Below are 15,668 nucleotides of genomic sequence, written 5' to 3'. Positions count from 1 at the left end.
CGGGGGTGGAGGACAGCAGCTGCGTCCCAGCAGAGCCGAAGCCAAATCGGGGGAGGAGATTGGGGGGAGTGGGGCAGGGAGCTGGGGGCTGAGGCTGGGGGGGGTGCTCTTTTCCCTCAGACTGTGTTTGGGTGTCGGTCAGCTCCTGATTCTGGCCCCGCCCCGGCCAAGGAGTACTGCGGCCGAGAGAGAGGCGGGGCTCCCGTGCACGCGGCAGCGCCCCCCCCCCACGCCCCCGGCAAGGAGGAGCGGGGAGGGGGCCTGACCGAGGCGGTTGGGGTTGGGGGGCCCGGGGGCGGGGGGAAGGGAGCGCGTCCTCGCGCAGGCGCGCGCACGCTCCGGCGCGCGAATCCGCTTTGCTCGAGGGGGCGGGTAGGGAGCGGGGGAGGCGGCGGGGGGGGGGGAGGGGGCGCGGAACGCACGGATGCGCGCACGCAGTCAGGCGCGCCCCCTCCCGGCCGCCATGTTGGATGGTGTGTGGGTGTCAAACCTAGGCAGACGCGGTGGCTGTTAGCGAGCTGGGCGGGTGGCCCCTCACTAGGCTCCGGCTCCCTCCCTTCATCCCCTCCTCCCCCTGCGCCCTGTACTTGAGGGCCCCTGGGCTTCCGGCGCGGGGGGGGACCGGAGGAGGAGGAGAAGAGAAGAAGGTGAGCTTTGGGCGGCGATGGAGGAGGGGGAGGCGGGGAGGTTTTCGGCTCTCTCCTTCCTCGGGGAGCGGCGCGGGAGCTGAGCCTCGGAGCCAGTGCTCGGGCGCCGGCGGCCGCTGCGGGGGCCGAGGTTCGAGGAGCCGCCAACGCCCTCAGCCTGGCTGGGGGTGGGGAGGAGGGGGCAGTCCGGCGGGCCCGAGCCCCTCCCCCCACGCGGGGCGATGGTGGGGGCGTGGGAGCGGTGCCCCTCCCTCCCGCATCCCCCCATCTCCCCTCGCATCCCGGTAGCTCCCCGGCCGGGCTGTCGCTGGTGCGGCTTCTCCAGCCCTGAGCCCTCCCCCGAGCTGAGAGTCACCCTCCAGCCCCGGGGCTGAGGCTGCCTTTTGTTCCCTGTGTGGGTGTGAGAGCGAGCTCGGTCGGGGGTCCCGGGCCGGCTGCCCGGGGGGGATGGTGAGCGCCGCACCCGCGATCTGTTTAGTCACCTCTCGGTCACCCCCTTCCGTCCCCCCAAGTAGCCCATTTGGGCAGATCACCACAGTTGCCTTCAGATCATGGCAGCCCGGGCTCTAAGGTGAGCTAAGACTGTTTGAGAAGGCTGGCGGGTCAGTCTGCCGTAGAGTAGGGGAGGTGCCAACAGGTTTTTAAACCCCTTCTTTGGGTTGTTGTGCCCAAAGTTCTTATGTATATGGCTTTTGCGGCCCCACGGCTCTCTCCAAGCAGATTTTTCCTCATTCAGGCATTGAAAGCTAATAGTTTATGGCCACATGGCAGTCTTTCGAATTGGTACCTTATACTAATTGTTTTAGTGCTCAAGATGTAATGATATAAAACGTAAAGCGTTCTGCAAACCTTAAAAACGCTATGTAAATGTCAGGTGTTATTACTGGGGTTATGTTTTCTGCCCACGTTTTATACGAAATTCTTGTGTCTTCAGCACTTCTACTAAAGGTGCGCAGGAAAAGGTGAGAACCATGGTTTTCATCTGTTCACAGGTCTAAAAGGCGAACGGTGGAAACTTTTGGTTAAGTGAGAGTTGGGCTTTTGGTGGGGGTGAGAGGGAGATTGAGTTTATACAATCTCTGCTTCCCCATTTACCACCAGATAACGGAACTTATTCAGAAATTCTAGCTATCACCGTGATAACTGAGATCTAAATGACACGGAAAATTTCTGTATTTTTTTTTTTGTTTGTACTGTTAATTAAATTTTCATCTGTGTTTGACTGAACGTTGACCGGGCTTAAATATTGCTTCTCAAATTTCTTACAAACTCTAACTCATCCAGGAGAATCTGATGATAATCTATAAACCATTGAATGCAGTAACTTGCTGTTATATTTGGGATTTTGTCACACGTGATGAATTGAATCTACTGGGTAAATTTGTCATTCTGGAGTTTTGTAGAGAGTTGTTTTGCTCCTCGTTTTAATTTTCTGTTCCATTGATAGATGGGACTTTACTTTCATTCATGGGCAAAGATTTATGAAGTTCCTACTACCTGCAAAGCCAAGTATCTTTTTTGTAAGTATCTTGTAGTGATAGGCCCAACCTATTATATTTTTAGTTTACAACAGACAGTTCTACATAATTTTGAGTTCCAGATTTTCTCCCCTCCCTTCCCCCTCCCTCCCCAAGACGGCATGGAATATCATATAACTACCACGAATAACTTCGCATTGAATTAATTTATACACTAGTCAAGTTGCGGAGAAGAATTATGACCAATGGAATGAGTCATGAGAAAGAAGAAACAGAACCAAAACAAACAAACAAAAAAAAAAAAACAACCCAAAAACAAAAACAAGAGAAGAGAAAAAGGCAAGCATGAAGTGTGCCTCAATCTGCATTCAAACTTCACAGTTCTTTCTCTGGATGTAGATAGCATTCTCCATTGTGGGTCCTTTGGAGTTGTCCTTGCACCTTGTGTTGCTGAGAAGAGCGAAGTCTGTCAGGGTTGGTCCTCACGGAATCCATGTATCTGTGGCTGTGTACAGTGTTCTCCTGGCTCTGCTCTGCTCACCCAGCATTATGTGGTGTAGGTTTTTATGAAGTCCGTATCATCCCCTTTTCTTACAGCACAATAGTGTTCCATTACCTTCGTATACCACAGCTTGTTCAGCCATTCCCCAATTGATGGGCATCCCTTTGATTTCCAATTCTTGGCTACCACAGAAAGAGCCGCTATAAATATCCTTGTACATATGGGTCCCTTTCCCGCTTGTGTGATTTCTTTGGGATACAACCCTAGAAGTGGTATTGCTGGGGCAAAGGGTATGAACATTCCTGTGGCCCTTTGGGCATAGTTCCAGATTATGCTCCAAAATGCCTGGATCATCTCACAACTCCACCAGCAATGCAACAATAGAACATAAAACTTTTAAACTCTAAAATACTTTAAGATCTGACTTCATTTAACTAAATCTGAAAAATGTCTCCTGTGTAGAAATATATTTACTTTATATGTAATAGTGTCTTGTGTGGCAAATCAAGTATTTCTTTAGTGTTATGACTTCATTAAGGTGATGATAAATAGTTCAAATAATTTTAAAATTATATTAAACCTTTTGCCTTTCTGACACTAGATGAAGCATTTGTAACATTTCATAAAGGGAAGTATAAATTTCAACTACGAACAATTGTTTTGGGGGTGAAGGGAGTGCGAAGGTCTGCACCTGTGGATAGTTTGCCTCATGGTATAGTGGGGTTATCTCTGTGAAGTCAAATTATTTAACCTCTAGGCCTCAGTCCCCTCTGTAAAGTAAAGGACTAAACTGTACTAGCCCCTTCCATCTGCAAATCTGGGATCTTGTGATTTTTTTGATTTCTTTTAGCATAGGGAATTGTCTTCACCCGTGGAAAAATAAAAACCCCAAACTTGTCTGTAATTTAGCTTTGGAGCGTTGCTTAGGGCAGATAATTTGTCCTGGTCACCAGGCTGCTAAGTGTTAAGCTGCCTTGCAAGTGTCCAAAGGCAGTTCAGAGTAATAAAAGGTTTAGACCTGGAAGGCATCTAAGAGTTTATCTAGTTCACTTCCTTCGTTTTATAGATGAGCATCACATAGATGGGAACAGTGCTGGAACTAATGCCCAGGCTTGGTGACCCCATGGTCTGCTTTATACTATAGTGTTCTTCAAGTATAGAATATTAAATTCTAAAACATAATCTTTGGTAATAGCTGTTTCACTGTTGAAATTCTTCCAGCTATATGGATAAAACATTTCTGAGAACTTTAACCTGAGGCTATGGCCAAAAAAAAAAGGCCTGGGAAATATATTTTATCATATTCGCGTTGTTCCACAGAAGTTTAGAGCCACTATATTGAATATAGCTTACATTTTTTTGGATAGATGGTTTTGGATAGAATCTGTTTTGCTTCTGTTAGATGCTATATTATTTAAAAACTGATATATTTTCAGATAAATTTTGTAATTTCTTTTGTCATTTTTCCCGTGTTGTTCAGTCATCTCCATCCTTTGTGACCCTGTGGACTTTACTGCAAAGATACTGAGAAGTGGTTTGCCATTTCCTTCTCCAGCAAATTAAGGCAAACAGATTAAGTGACTTGCCCTGGGCTACACAGCTAGTAAGGCTAGATTTGAAATCAGGCTTTCCTGACTTCAGGTCCAGTGCTCTATCCCCTGAGCCACTTTACCACCGCTCATATTCCCCATAGCTGAAAATAAAAAGTTGATTGAGAAGGAATAATTGAAATTAAATAAACAAGCATGGGCACTTCTGGTTTGTGGAATTATTTGATTAATCATATACATTTAATAATATCATGTAAACTGTTGGCCTTTTAATGCATCACTTTTAAAAAGGCTGAATTTTTCTTGAATATATTGAAGAAACTGTAGGTATCCTGATGATAGGATAGGCTTTTGACTTTAAAACTTGATATAGGAACTACTAAAATTTTGTTTAGAACTTAAAGGGAATTGTTCAAGTGGATCATAGGGTCATAGATTTAAAAATGAAAGTGACCTTAGAGGCAATGTAGGTCCAACCTCTTAATTTTACTGATGAGAAAACTGAGGGTTAAGTAACAGTCCAAGATCACACATATTGCCAGAAGCAAAATTAGAATCCAAACCAGGGCCTTGGACTCTAAACCAAGCCCTTTCACCCCTATACTGAGCAGCCTGGATTTTAGTGGGAATAGTCATGCTTGTTTAGAAGTTTATGATCATAAATTGTGAATTGGATGGCCAGAATTAAATGGGTCCGTGGCAGCTGACAGGCAAATGAAACTGAGGAGCAGTCAGCTTAATAATGGAAAGGCTTCTAGCTTATTTAAAAAATCAATTTGAGGGGATACAGCATGGTGGAGTAGATAGAGAGCGGCAGGCTGGCAGACTGCAGAGTTTTTAAAAAAGATCTAGGTTCAAGTGTTAACTCTAGACACGTACCTCTTTCCTGTGCCACATAGGGCAAGTTACTTAACCTCTCAGTGCCATAGAGTCCTCCATAACATAGATAGCAAGTTACACAACAGTGACTGATCTGAATATATGGGAGTTTTCTCATTGGGAGCTCCCTATACCAATGAAATTGCAGATGTGGACCAAAACCAAAAAACCCTAAAGCTCATGGGATTTAGTTCTAGAAATTCTAATAGTCTATCAGTCTCTTTCAGTCCAGACCTGTACCAGTGCTAAAATGCTAAAAACTTTGCCTTACTTTTTTCAGGGATTCATTCAAAACAATACTAACTACTACTCGTTTTGTATAGCACTTCAAGGTTTGTGAAGCACTTTACATAGATTACCTCATCTGATTTTCACAACTTTATAAAACTAGTTACTGTTATCTCCATTTTACAGATCAGTTAAGTAAGGCTGAGAGTGGTTAAAGGCTTATCTGGTTCACGTAACTGTAACTGATCAATGTTGTAAGCAGGATTTAAGCTCAGACGTTTCTAACGCAGAGCCCAGTCAGAGATCTGTTTGCTATACCACCTAGTAGTCAAACAGGTACAGGGATTTTTTTGCCACCTATAAAATGTTTCATAGCTTTTTTCGCTCTACTAGCTTGTTATGTGAGGCAGCTGGGTGTTGAAGAGGCCTGGAGTCAGGAAGACCTGAATTCAAATGTGGCCTCTGATGCTTACTAGCTGTGTAACTCTGGGCATATCACTTAACCTCTGTTTGCCTCAGTTTCCTTATCTGTAAAATGGGGGTAATAATAGCACCTGTTTCCCAAGGTTGTTGTGAGAATCAAATGAGATAATTGTAAAATGCTTAGCACAGTGCCACACGTAGTAAGCACTGTACAAGTGTTAGCTATTAGTATTAACGTAGGGCAGGATTTGTAATATTGAAGAATGTTGTCTTAAAATGTTCTAGACAACAGGTGACTTAGTACACTAATAATGATAATAACTACGATTTATGTAGGATTTTAAGATTTGTAAAGCACTTTATATACTGTCTCAAAAAAAGGAACAACCCTAGGGGGTAGGTGCTTATTATTCCCATTTTACAGATGAGGAAACTGAGGCTAGGAAAGGATGACTTCCTCAGGGTCACACAGCTAAGTAACTTTCTGGGGCAGGATTCGAACTCAGGACTTATTCTAAGCAAAACATTCCACGGGGCTTCCCAGCAGCCTACACTCTTCAAGGAATAGAGTGTGTGTGTGTGGCTTTTAGAAATGTAATGATCCTTTTTGAGATTACACTAACAATAAATAGATAAGGTCAAGACCAGCTTCAATCTGAGAGATTATTGATTATAGTGAATGCTGTCTCCTTAAAACTGTTACTAAACTGTAGTTGCTTTTGAGTGCAGGTTCCTTTTCTGCTTCTTTCAAAGCAAACATTACAGTAGTGAGTATGGCATAGTAAAAAAAAATAATGATTAAAGGCTCCTAATTACTGCTCTGAAATTGATCAAATTCAGGAATACATTTTGGTTTTGCAAAGGGGATTTAGTTTTGGTATTTTCTGATTATAATTTTCATTGATCACAAATGTGAAGGTTTTTTTTTCCCTCTAATCCGATTCAGTGAAGGAAAAGGAAGCCTGTGCCTTTTAAAGATGTAAATGCAAGAGTGTTGAAAATCAGATTTCGTGATTCTCACAAAGATGAACATAAAGTAATTTGGTAAATTGAAAAGTAAATTCTTAAGGTATTTTTCAATTTTCTGGAGGTCTTATTTGAACCATTTTCCTTAATCAGCATTACAATGGAATCTAATACATTAAAAACAATTCCTTTTAAAACTTGTACTGATGCTTTCCTTGGAGCAAATAATTTATGCTGTGAAGTAAAGATCTCTGTTGTGGAAGCTTGAGGTAGTGTATTGCGATTAGTACGTAATGGAGGTAATCCTTGGAACTCTTCATCCTCCTGCAGTCTTGATTGACATCATTTTTGGTGGCAAATGTTTGGTTGCTTTTTTTCCCCCAAATAATAAATAGCAGCTGCTATACATGCTATAGATATGAGTTGTTGAGGTAACATGCATGAAGTGAATTATTGACAGGTGACTAGTGGAAGGTTTTTGCATAGTTTTAAAATAGTGTATTTACTACTGTCCAAATAATTCTTTAAGGGCAGATATCGTGTGCTTTCCTTTGCACTCAGGAAGTTATGGTGTATAACATATAATGCCCATTTTTTAAAAGGTAAATCTTGAGTGCTATTGTAGCTATTTATCAAATTAATGCTAAAATTAGGCATTTTTACCTCAGTGGAAAATGAAGAAAATGCTGAAAAATGTGAATTGAAATATACTGTTTTATCTAGTCTTACAAAATAATTGAAGGTAATTGGGATGTGACTACCTCTACATAGATTGAAAGTTGCCTAAAGGTATACAAATAAAAATAATGGCAAACAACAGTCATTTAATACCTACCATTATGCTGTAGCATAAAAACCACCAGGGCTTTATAATTGTAACTTAATAACCTCTTCAAAAACTCAGAGGAGAATAGATATGCAATAGTAAAAAAGGGTTAAACATTTAAATGGAGGAGAAATAATAGTAGGGAGTAGAAATTGACAAATAAAATGAAACCCAACATTTTTTAGGCATCAGGTATTTGAGTGCCTATTAATAATGTTACCACTCTGTCCTGATTTCATAATAAAAGACTGAGATAATGGTTTCTACTCTCAAAAAGCTTATACTGTAGTTGAAGAGACCCCCTCTCCTCATATAGACTGTTCCAAACCTCTTCTCAAATCCCCTAGTCAGGGGTAGGGAACCTGTGGCCTCAAGGCCATATGTGACCTTCTAGATCCTTGAGTGTGGTCTTTTGACTGAGTCCAAGTTTTACAGAACAAATCATTTTAATTAATTAATTGCTGTTGTTTATTTTTAAGTTAATAATTGTTTATTAATTAGTTCTGTAATGAATAATGTAATGGGGGTACATGTTCCCCACCCCTGACCTAGACCACACTAATTCCCTCTTCCTCTCATCATACTTTATTTATTAGGTGGAAGTTATCTGTCTTGACCTTCCTCCCTAATTCTATATCTCTTAATTCCTTGAACATCTTTTATTCTCTCCTTTTTTCTATTCTCTGAGGAAGAGGTGAACTTTCTTCTTGTCCTTTACTTCTGCCTGTTTATCTCATCCCCTGGAATTTGTTTTATTTACCCTTTTGATCACTTGCTGCATACCTTCTCTTCTCCTCGCCCCCAAACCTCTTTATCCACTGGGACTTTTCCTGCTATGTACAGGCAGGTCTATATGTCTCTCATTTCTTTAAAAAGCAAAACCAAACCACTTGATTTGCTTCTAACATCCTCTCAAGCTACCATCCTATATCTCTTGTCCCTTTTGAAATCAAACTTCTAGGAAAGGCCTCTCAAAGTGTTTTTTTTTTAATTCTAAAATTAAGATAACGCCAAACATTTCCATATACAAAGTAGAACAAAAAAAGAGGATTATACACAAAACCATGAATCTCTTTAATATAAAACAAGCATCCTTTTGATCAAAGAAACTATCAAAGTTGTCTTGCTTGTCTTTCTGTTCTGTTCACTTGATGAAAATGCTTCAGTGACCCTTTTTTCTTTATTTTGGCCTGTTGTTAGCCTCCACTTTTCCCCTTAACCTCAAATCTTCGTTTTTTAAAATCCCTTTCATTCTGTCCCTAGCACTAGATTGAAACTGCTTTCTTTAAGGTTACCAACAGATAGTTCTCTTAATTGCTAACTCTTAGGGTTTTTTCCTTAGTCCTTATCTTTTTTGACCTCAAAAGCATTTGACTTCAACTCCTCCTTCTGGAAACATTCTTCTTCCTGGGTATTATTTATAATGTTATTTCCAGATTCTCTTCCTACCTGCTGATTGCATGCTGTGATTTTCTTTGCTAGATCATCTCCTTTGCCCTGCCCTCTATGCCTGGCCATATCCCTGTGCTCTGTATACAGGCCCTTTTCTATTTTTATACTATCTTGGTGATCTTATAAATTCCCCTGGGTTCGGTGATAATATCTGCAGATGATTCACAAATCTGTCCAGCCTTTATTTCTTCCCTGAGCTCTTGGACATAACTACTTAGTTGTTTCATTGGGATAGGGATAGATTTTGAATCTTGAAAAGAGCTGCTTTGGGGTAGAGAATTGATGATCTTCTAGGTTCAGAATGAGCCACAAATTTTCAGAGTTGTCTAATGTCTGTGTTCATTTGTTTTGCTTGACTATATTTATTTTTTATAAGGGGTTTTGTGTTGGTGGAGGACAGTCATTAGGAAGTGACAGTAATGTGAAAGATTATCAGTAAAGTGTTAAAAAGCTAACTTTTCAGTTAGCAAAAGAGTTGAGTGGAGGAGTAAAATAATGAAAATGGTGTTTTAGGACCATCTGGCAACTAGAGAAGAATTTCTTGCAGGGAGAGGGACTAGAGTCAGATCAAGTAGGATGCTGTTGTATTAATGTAAACATAAGATCATAAAAAGGTCTGCACTGGAAAAAATGGAGGGGAAAAATAAAATCCAAAATTGTATTTCAGAGGAAGAAATGACAAAATTTGGTGCTAGATTACATGGTGGGGTAGGAGATGAGGGAGCATCAAAGATGACTTCAGAATTTTCAACCTGTGATAACTAGCAGAATGGTGGTACTGCTAACAGAAGTGGGATGACTGTAAGGGGATAAAGTTCAAATTGGGAAATGATGAATTTGTGCTAACAGGATACATACAATTTGGAGGCTTCTTTTGTTAGGTGAAAATATAGGACTGTAGTATAAGGTTAAGACTATAGATATAGATTTCGGAGGTTATAGTTGGAAGTCATGAATAAACCCATAGAGGCAGAGAGTGTTGAGAGATGAAGATGGGGGACTGAGACTTGGGGAACATATATGTGGAATCCTAGATTTAGTACTGGAAGGAGCCTAGAGGACATTTATTCCAACACCCTCATTTTACAATGAGGAGGAAACTGAAACCCTGAAAGCTTAAGGGACTTTTTTGCCCAAGTTTATATAGGTAAGAAATGACAGAAGTCAGAATGAAACCTAGGACTTCTCCCAGTAGTGGGAACAGAAGCCATATTGCAGAAAATTAAGAAGGGAAATATATGGGTGGTAAGTGGAAACAGAGCAGACCATGTTTGATAAATTTGGCATTGAAATAAAGGAAGTTGAAGGGGTGGAGCCAAGGTGGGAGCTGGAAAGCAGGGACTTGCCTAAAGTTGTCTCCCAGGACCCTCCAAACACCTATAAAACTGGCTCTGAACAAATTCTAGAACTGCAGAACCCGCGAAATAGCAGAGGGAAGCAGGGTTCCAGCCCAGGACAGCCTGGATGGTCGCTGGGTAAGGTCTGTCTCACAAAGCTGGGAGCGGAGGGAAGCAGAGCCCAGCGTGAGCTGTGCCTGGACCAACCAGGCCAGGAGCAGGGCGGAACAGGCCCTAGTGCCCTGAATCAGTGAGCTATGGCAGTTACCAGACTTTTCAACCCATAAACACCAAAGACAGCAGAGAAGGTTAGTGGGAAAAACTGTGGGGACAGAGTGAAAGGAGTTCGTAGTTCTGCACCCCGCCCCTCCCACCCCGGGGGCAGTGGAAGTAGTGCAGCTCTGAGGACAGAACTACTGCTGCAGTTGCTTCTGGCCCCAGGCCCACCTGGTGGGAGGAATTAAGTGGCAGATCTGAGCAGGAGTGCAGAGCCTGCTTAGATCTGAGTGGCAGTCCTGGTTGGCAGTTATTGGGGGAGGAGGAGCACTGGTATGGCAGAGCTTGCTGTGTAGAAATAGCTCTGAAAACAACAGCACAGCCCCCCCAAGCTTAGGACAAAGTAATCTCTATGAGCAGTCATACCCCAACAAAAAACTCAAGGGTCGAGTAGTTAGCTGGGAACATGGCCAGGCAGCGAAAACGGACTCAGATTCAGACTCCGACTTTGGAATCTTTCTTTGATGACAGAGAAGACCAGAACATATAGCCAGAAGAAGTCAACAAAGAGCCTACATCAAAAGCCTCCAAGAAAAACATGAACTGGTCTCAGGCCATGGAAGAGCCCAAAAAGGATTTGGAAAAGCAAGTTAGAGAAGTAGAGGAAAAATTGGGGGGAGAAAACCATGAAAAACAAGTCAATGACTTGCTAAAGGACACCCAAAAAATACTGAAAGAAAAACACCTTAAAAAATAGACTAACTCAAATGGCAAAAAGAGCTCCAAAAAGCCAGTGAGAAGAAGAATGTCTTGAAAGGCAGAATTAGCCAAAGGGAAGAGGAGGTCCAAAAGACCACTGAAGAAAATACTACCTTAAAAATGAGACTGGAGCAAGTGGAAGCTAGTGACTTGATGAGAAATCAAGCTATTATAAAACAGAAATTAAAGGAATGAAAAAATGGAAGACAATGTGAAATATCTCATTGGAAAAACCACTGACCTGGAGAATAGATCCAGGAGAGAGAATTTAAAAATTATTGGACTACCTGAAAGCCATGATCAAAAAAAGAGCCTAGCTATCATCTTTCAAGAAATTATCCAGGAAAATTGCCCTGATATTCTAGAGCCAGAGGGTAAAATAGAAATTGAAGGAATCCACTGATTGCCTTCTGGAAAAGCTCCCAAAATGAGAATTCCTAGGAATATTGTCACCAAGTTCTGGAATTCCCAGATCTAGGAGAAAATACTACAAGCAGCCAGAAAGAAACAATTTGAGTATTGTGGAAACACAATCAGAATAATACAAGATTTAGCAGCTTCCACATTAAGAGATCGAAGGGCTTGGAATATGATATTCTGGAGGTCAATGGAGCTAGGATTAAAACCAAGAATCACCAACTCAGCAAAACTGAGTATAAAGCTCTAGGGCAAAACATGGACTTTCAATAAAATAGAGGCCTTTCAAGCTTTTTCAGTGAAAAGACCAGAGGTGAATAGAAAATTTGACTTTCAAACATGAGACTCAAGGAAGCATGAAAAGGTAAACAACAAAGAGAAATCATAAGGGACTTACTAAAGTTGAACTGTTTTGTTTACATTCCTACATGGAAAGATAATGTGTATAATTCATGAGACCTCAGTATTAGGGCAGCTGAAGGGAATACACACACACACACACACACACACACACACACACACATATAGACAGGGCAGAAGGTGAGTTGAATATGAAGGGATGATACCTAAAAAAATAAAATCAAATTAAGGGATGAGAGAGGAATATATTGAGAGAGGGAGAAAGGGAAAGATAGAACGGGGTAAATTATCTCACATAAAAGTGGCTAGAAAAAGCAATTCTGTAGGAAGGGAAGAGGGGGCAGGTGAGGGGGAATGAGTGAATCTTGCTCTCATCAGATTTGATCTGAGGAGGGAATAACATACACACTCAAATGGGTATCTTACCCCACAGGAAAGAAGGAGGAAGGACATAAAAAAGCGGGGACGATATAAGGGAGGGCAGATAGGGGGAGGAGGTAATCAAAAGCAAACACTTTTTAAAAGGGACAGGGTCAAGGGAGAAAATTGAATAAAGGGGGATAGGATAAGGAGGAGCAAAATATAGTTAGTCTTTCACAACCTGAGTATTGTGGAAGGGTTTTGCATAATGATACAAATGTGACCTCTGTTGAATTGCTTGCCTTTTTAGGGAGGATGGATGGGGAGGGAAGAGGGGAGAGAATTTAGAACTCATTTTAAAAGCAGATGTTCCCAAAAAAAAAAAAGTTTGCTTCAACTAGGAAATAAGATATACAGGCAGTGGGGCATAGAAATCTGCCTTGCCCTACAAGAAAGTAAGGGAACAGGGGATGGGGGGGAGTGGAGTGACTGAAGGGAGGGCTGACTGGGGAATGGGGCAATGAGAATATATGCCATCTTGGTGGGGGGGAGGATAGAAATAGGGAGAAAATTTGTAATTCAAACTCTTGTGAAAATCAATGCTGAAAACTAAAAATGTTAAATAAATAATTTAAAAATAAAAAAAATAAAGGTGGGTGGTAGTTAGGAGGGGTACCAAGGCCAACCAACTTTTTTTTCCCCCCAACACTACAGGCTTGAAAAATGTTTGAAGGTAGAAGCATCAATTGAACATACTACAAAGAAGAGAGATGATTATGGGAGCAAGGCCTATAGAATCTAAGAGTCAAAAGAGACCTCAGAAGTCATCCTGTCCATCCAGTACCAGAACAGGAATCTCTCCTATAGACATGCACCTGAGAAATAAATCTTTCAGCTTTTGCTAAGAGAAAATACACCTACCTAGTTCGGCAGCCCATGCCACTTTCTGCCTCCTTAGGGGAAGCTCTTGCCACTTTTGATCAGCTGTAATTAACAAGAAGTTTTTCCTCACAACTAGCCTAAATTTGCTTTTTTTTGTAACTTGCACTTTTCCTAGTACTGTCTTAAGGGCTCAAGTAGAAAAAGCTGATCTCTTTCCCTCTTGAGGACGAGCTATTATGTCCCCTGAAATAATCTTTTCTCTAGGCTAACACTAGTGAGCCAGTGATTAACTAATCTGGTTGTTCACTTCAGGAAGTGTTCCAGTCTGTGCCTTTACTAATTCTCAGGCTCTGCACTATTTCTAGATACTATATGTGTCTTCTAAGACTGCATTAGTTTTCTTGTCTGCCCCGACCGGCAGGTCTTACCATGTCATCTCACTTCCCTTATCATAAATACTCAGTACCTTCCAATTGCCCCTAGGGGAAACCATAGACTCCTCAACTTCTCATTTAAAGCCCTTCGCAATTTGGTTTTCTAGACTTCATTCACTTTACTCCCCTTTGTGTATTCTGTGTTCTAGCCAAAATGGCCTACTTGCCTTTTGAACCCAGTTTAGGGGATCATTCCATCTCATGCCTCCATGGCTTTTGCCTGGATTTATACTCTCATCACTTGTGTCTCTCAGGATCTTTAGCTTGCTGCAAGACGGGGCTGTCCACTTTAACATAAAATAATTATTCGAGGGCCACACCCAGAGTAAAAAATACAGTACACTAATGGAAAGTGGGGGAACACGGGACAGGTGAAAGGCGAAAGCAAACACAAAATGACAAAGCAACAACACAACAGTATAAAGGTAGGTGCATCCTGACTAGTCTGCATCACAGACGGAACACATCCCACAGATTGATTGAATATTCCGTGCAATGTGTTCCGTCCATAATACTGCTTAAAAGCACCGAAGAAAGTTAACATCAAGATTATTTATTAGTGATGGAATTAAAAAATCTAATATGCATTCCATGCAAATTAATATTTTATGTTTTCACTCATGAAAATTAAAACCCACAGGTGGGCTGCATAAAGTCGCACATGTGGCCTATATTTTGGACAATCCTGCTTTAAGACTCAGCTCAGGTGCTACTTCCTTCCAGATGCCTTTCTTGACCCTCTCCTCTCCCTCCCCAACTCATTCCCTAGATATTCATGTTCTCTCCCTCCTTAAACTAATTCATATTTACTTATTTGTTTGTATTTTTCCATAGAATGTGACCTTTGTGAGGTTAGGGGCTGTTTTTCGTTTCTATCTTTGCATCTCTAGTTCCTAGCACAGTATTTTGCATAGAGTAAAGGGTAAGAGTAATAAATTATAGAGCCACTAAAACCCTTAGATCTTTTTCAGAGGAGGTAAGAAAGAATGGGAGTCCACAATACTTTGACCTGAGTAAAAGAAAAAACTTCAGATTTTTTAAAAAATTAGTTTTTATTGATGTAATTTAAAAAAAAAAATCACTATAATTTCCCCCCCCCCATTTCTTTCTCTTTTTCCACGCCCTCCAGAGAGCCATTCTGTATAACAAATAATATTTTTTAAAGGCCAAAAAAAGAGGGGAAAAGTCTGAAAATATGTGCAGTATACTACATAAAGAGGTGGTTTGTATAAGGGTGTCTTCTATTGCCTTTTCTTTCTAAACTTTTTCTGTGCTTTTCTGTATTCCTCATATATGTGATTTTTTACAGCACAGTAATATTTCATTATATTCATGTGCCACAGTTTGTTTAGCTATCCTTAATCAATGGGCATCTGTTTTGTTTCCAGTTCTTTGTTTTACAAAAAGTGTTACTATAAATATGCTGGTGTATGTGGAGACTTCTTTTGTTTCAATAGCTTTTTTGGGGGGTGTAAATCAAGATGGAATCTCTGGGTCAAAGGAAAGGGACATTTTAATAATTTTATTTAAATTACTTTCTAATGTGGGTGTACCGATTCACTATTGACCAAGAATGTAGTGTACTTATATTCCCACAACTCCTCCAACATTGACTATTCCCATCTTTTATCATCCTTGCCAGTTTGCAAGATATGAGGTGAAACTTAAGCATTGTTTTGAATTTCATGTCTCTCATTTTGGGATTTGGTGCCTTTTTTCCTATGGTTATTAATAGTTTGCAATTCTTTTGAGATCAGTTCATATCCTTTGACCACTTATATCCTGGAGAATGGCTTTTGGTTGTGTATGATCTGTTAATTGTATATGTAGCTTGGAAAATGAACCCTTATCAGAAACTTGGATTAAAAGATTTTTTCCACCCATTCCACCATTTTCTTTATTATCTTAGGCATGTTAATTTTGTTTGTGTGAAAGATTTTCAGTTTCATATA

General features: G+C 41.0%; 2 protein-coding genes across 4 annotated transcripts in view; one reads left to right on the top strand and one right to left on the bottom strand.

Annotated features, from left to right (window-relative positions):
* Positions 1 to 116: 116 nt before the first annotated feature.
* LOC118841629 (basic salivary proline-rich protein 1-like) lies at positions 117 to 1,620 on the bottom strand. The gene is made up of 2 exons (XM_036749205.1): positions 1,554 to 1,620; positions 117 to 991 (listed from the first exon to the last, which is right to left on the bottom strand). The coding sequence occupies exons 1-2, from the start codon at positions 1,618 to 1,620 to the stop codon at positions 117 to 119; spliced, it is 942 nt and encodes a 313-aa protein (XP_036605100.1).
* Positions 441 to 15,668, top strand: part of EPN2 (epsin 2) — a 110,867-nt gene continuing 95,639 nt past the window's right edge. The window contains exon 1 of one of the 3 annotated variants that reach the window (XM_036741623.1): positions 441 to 647. The gene's annotated coding sequence lies outside the window, so the exon portion shown is untranslated. The remainder of the gene's footprint in view (positions 648 to 15,668) is intronic. The other 2 variants (XM_036741624.1, XM_036741625.1) reach the window with 2 other exon arrangements.

The sequence above is a fragment of the Trichosurus vulpecula genome, chromosome 1 (genome assembly GCF_011100635.1).
Source record: "Trichosurus vulpecula isolate mTriVul1 chromosome 1, mTriVul1.pri, whole genome shotgun sequence".
Classification (NCBI taxonomy): domain Eukaryota; kingdom Metazoa; phylum Chordata; class Mammalia; order Diprotodontia; family Phalangeridae; genus Trichosurus; species Trichosurus vulpecula.
This window is presented reverse-complemented; position numbering and strand designations above follow the sequence as displayed.

What these genes read in the sequence shown, in the direction of transcription:
- LOC118841629 (XM_036749205.1), bottom strand. Translation starts at nt 1,620, where the DNA reads ATGGTTCTCACCTTTTCCTGCGCACCTTTAGTAGAAGTGCTGAAGACA. An exon ending in ACAAGAATTTCGTATAAAAC is followed by an intron (nt 992 to 1,553) that starts GTGGGCAGAAAA and finishes GGTGACTCTCAG; the next exon opens with CTCGGGGGAGGGCTCAGGGC.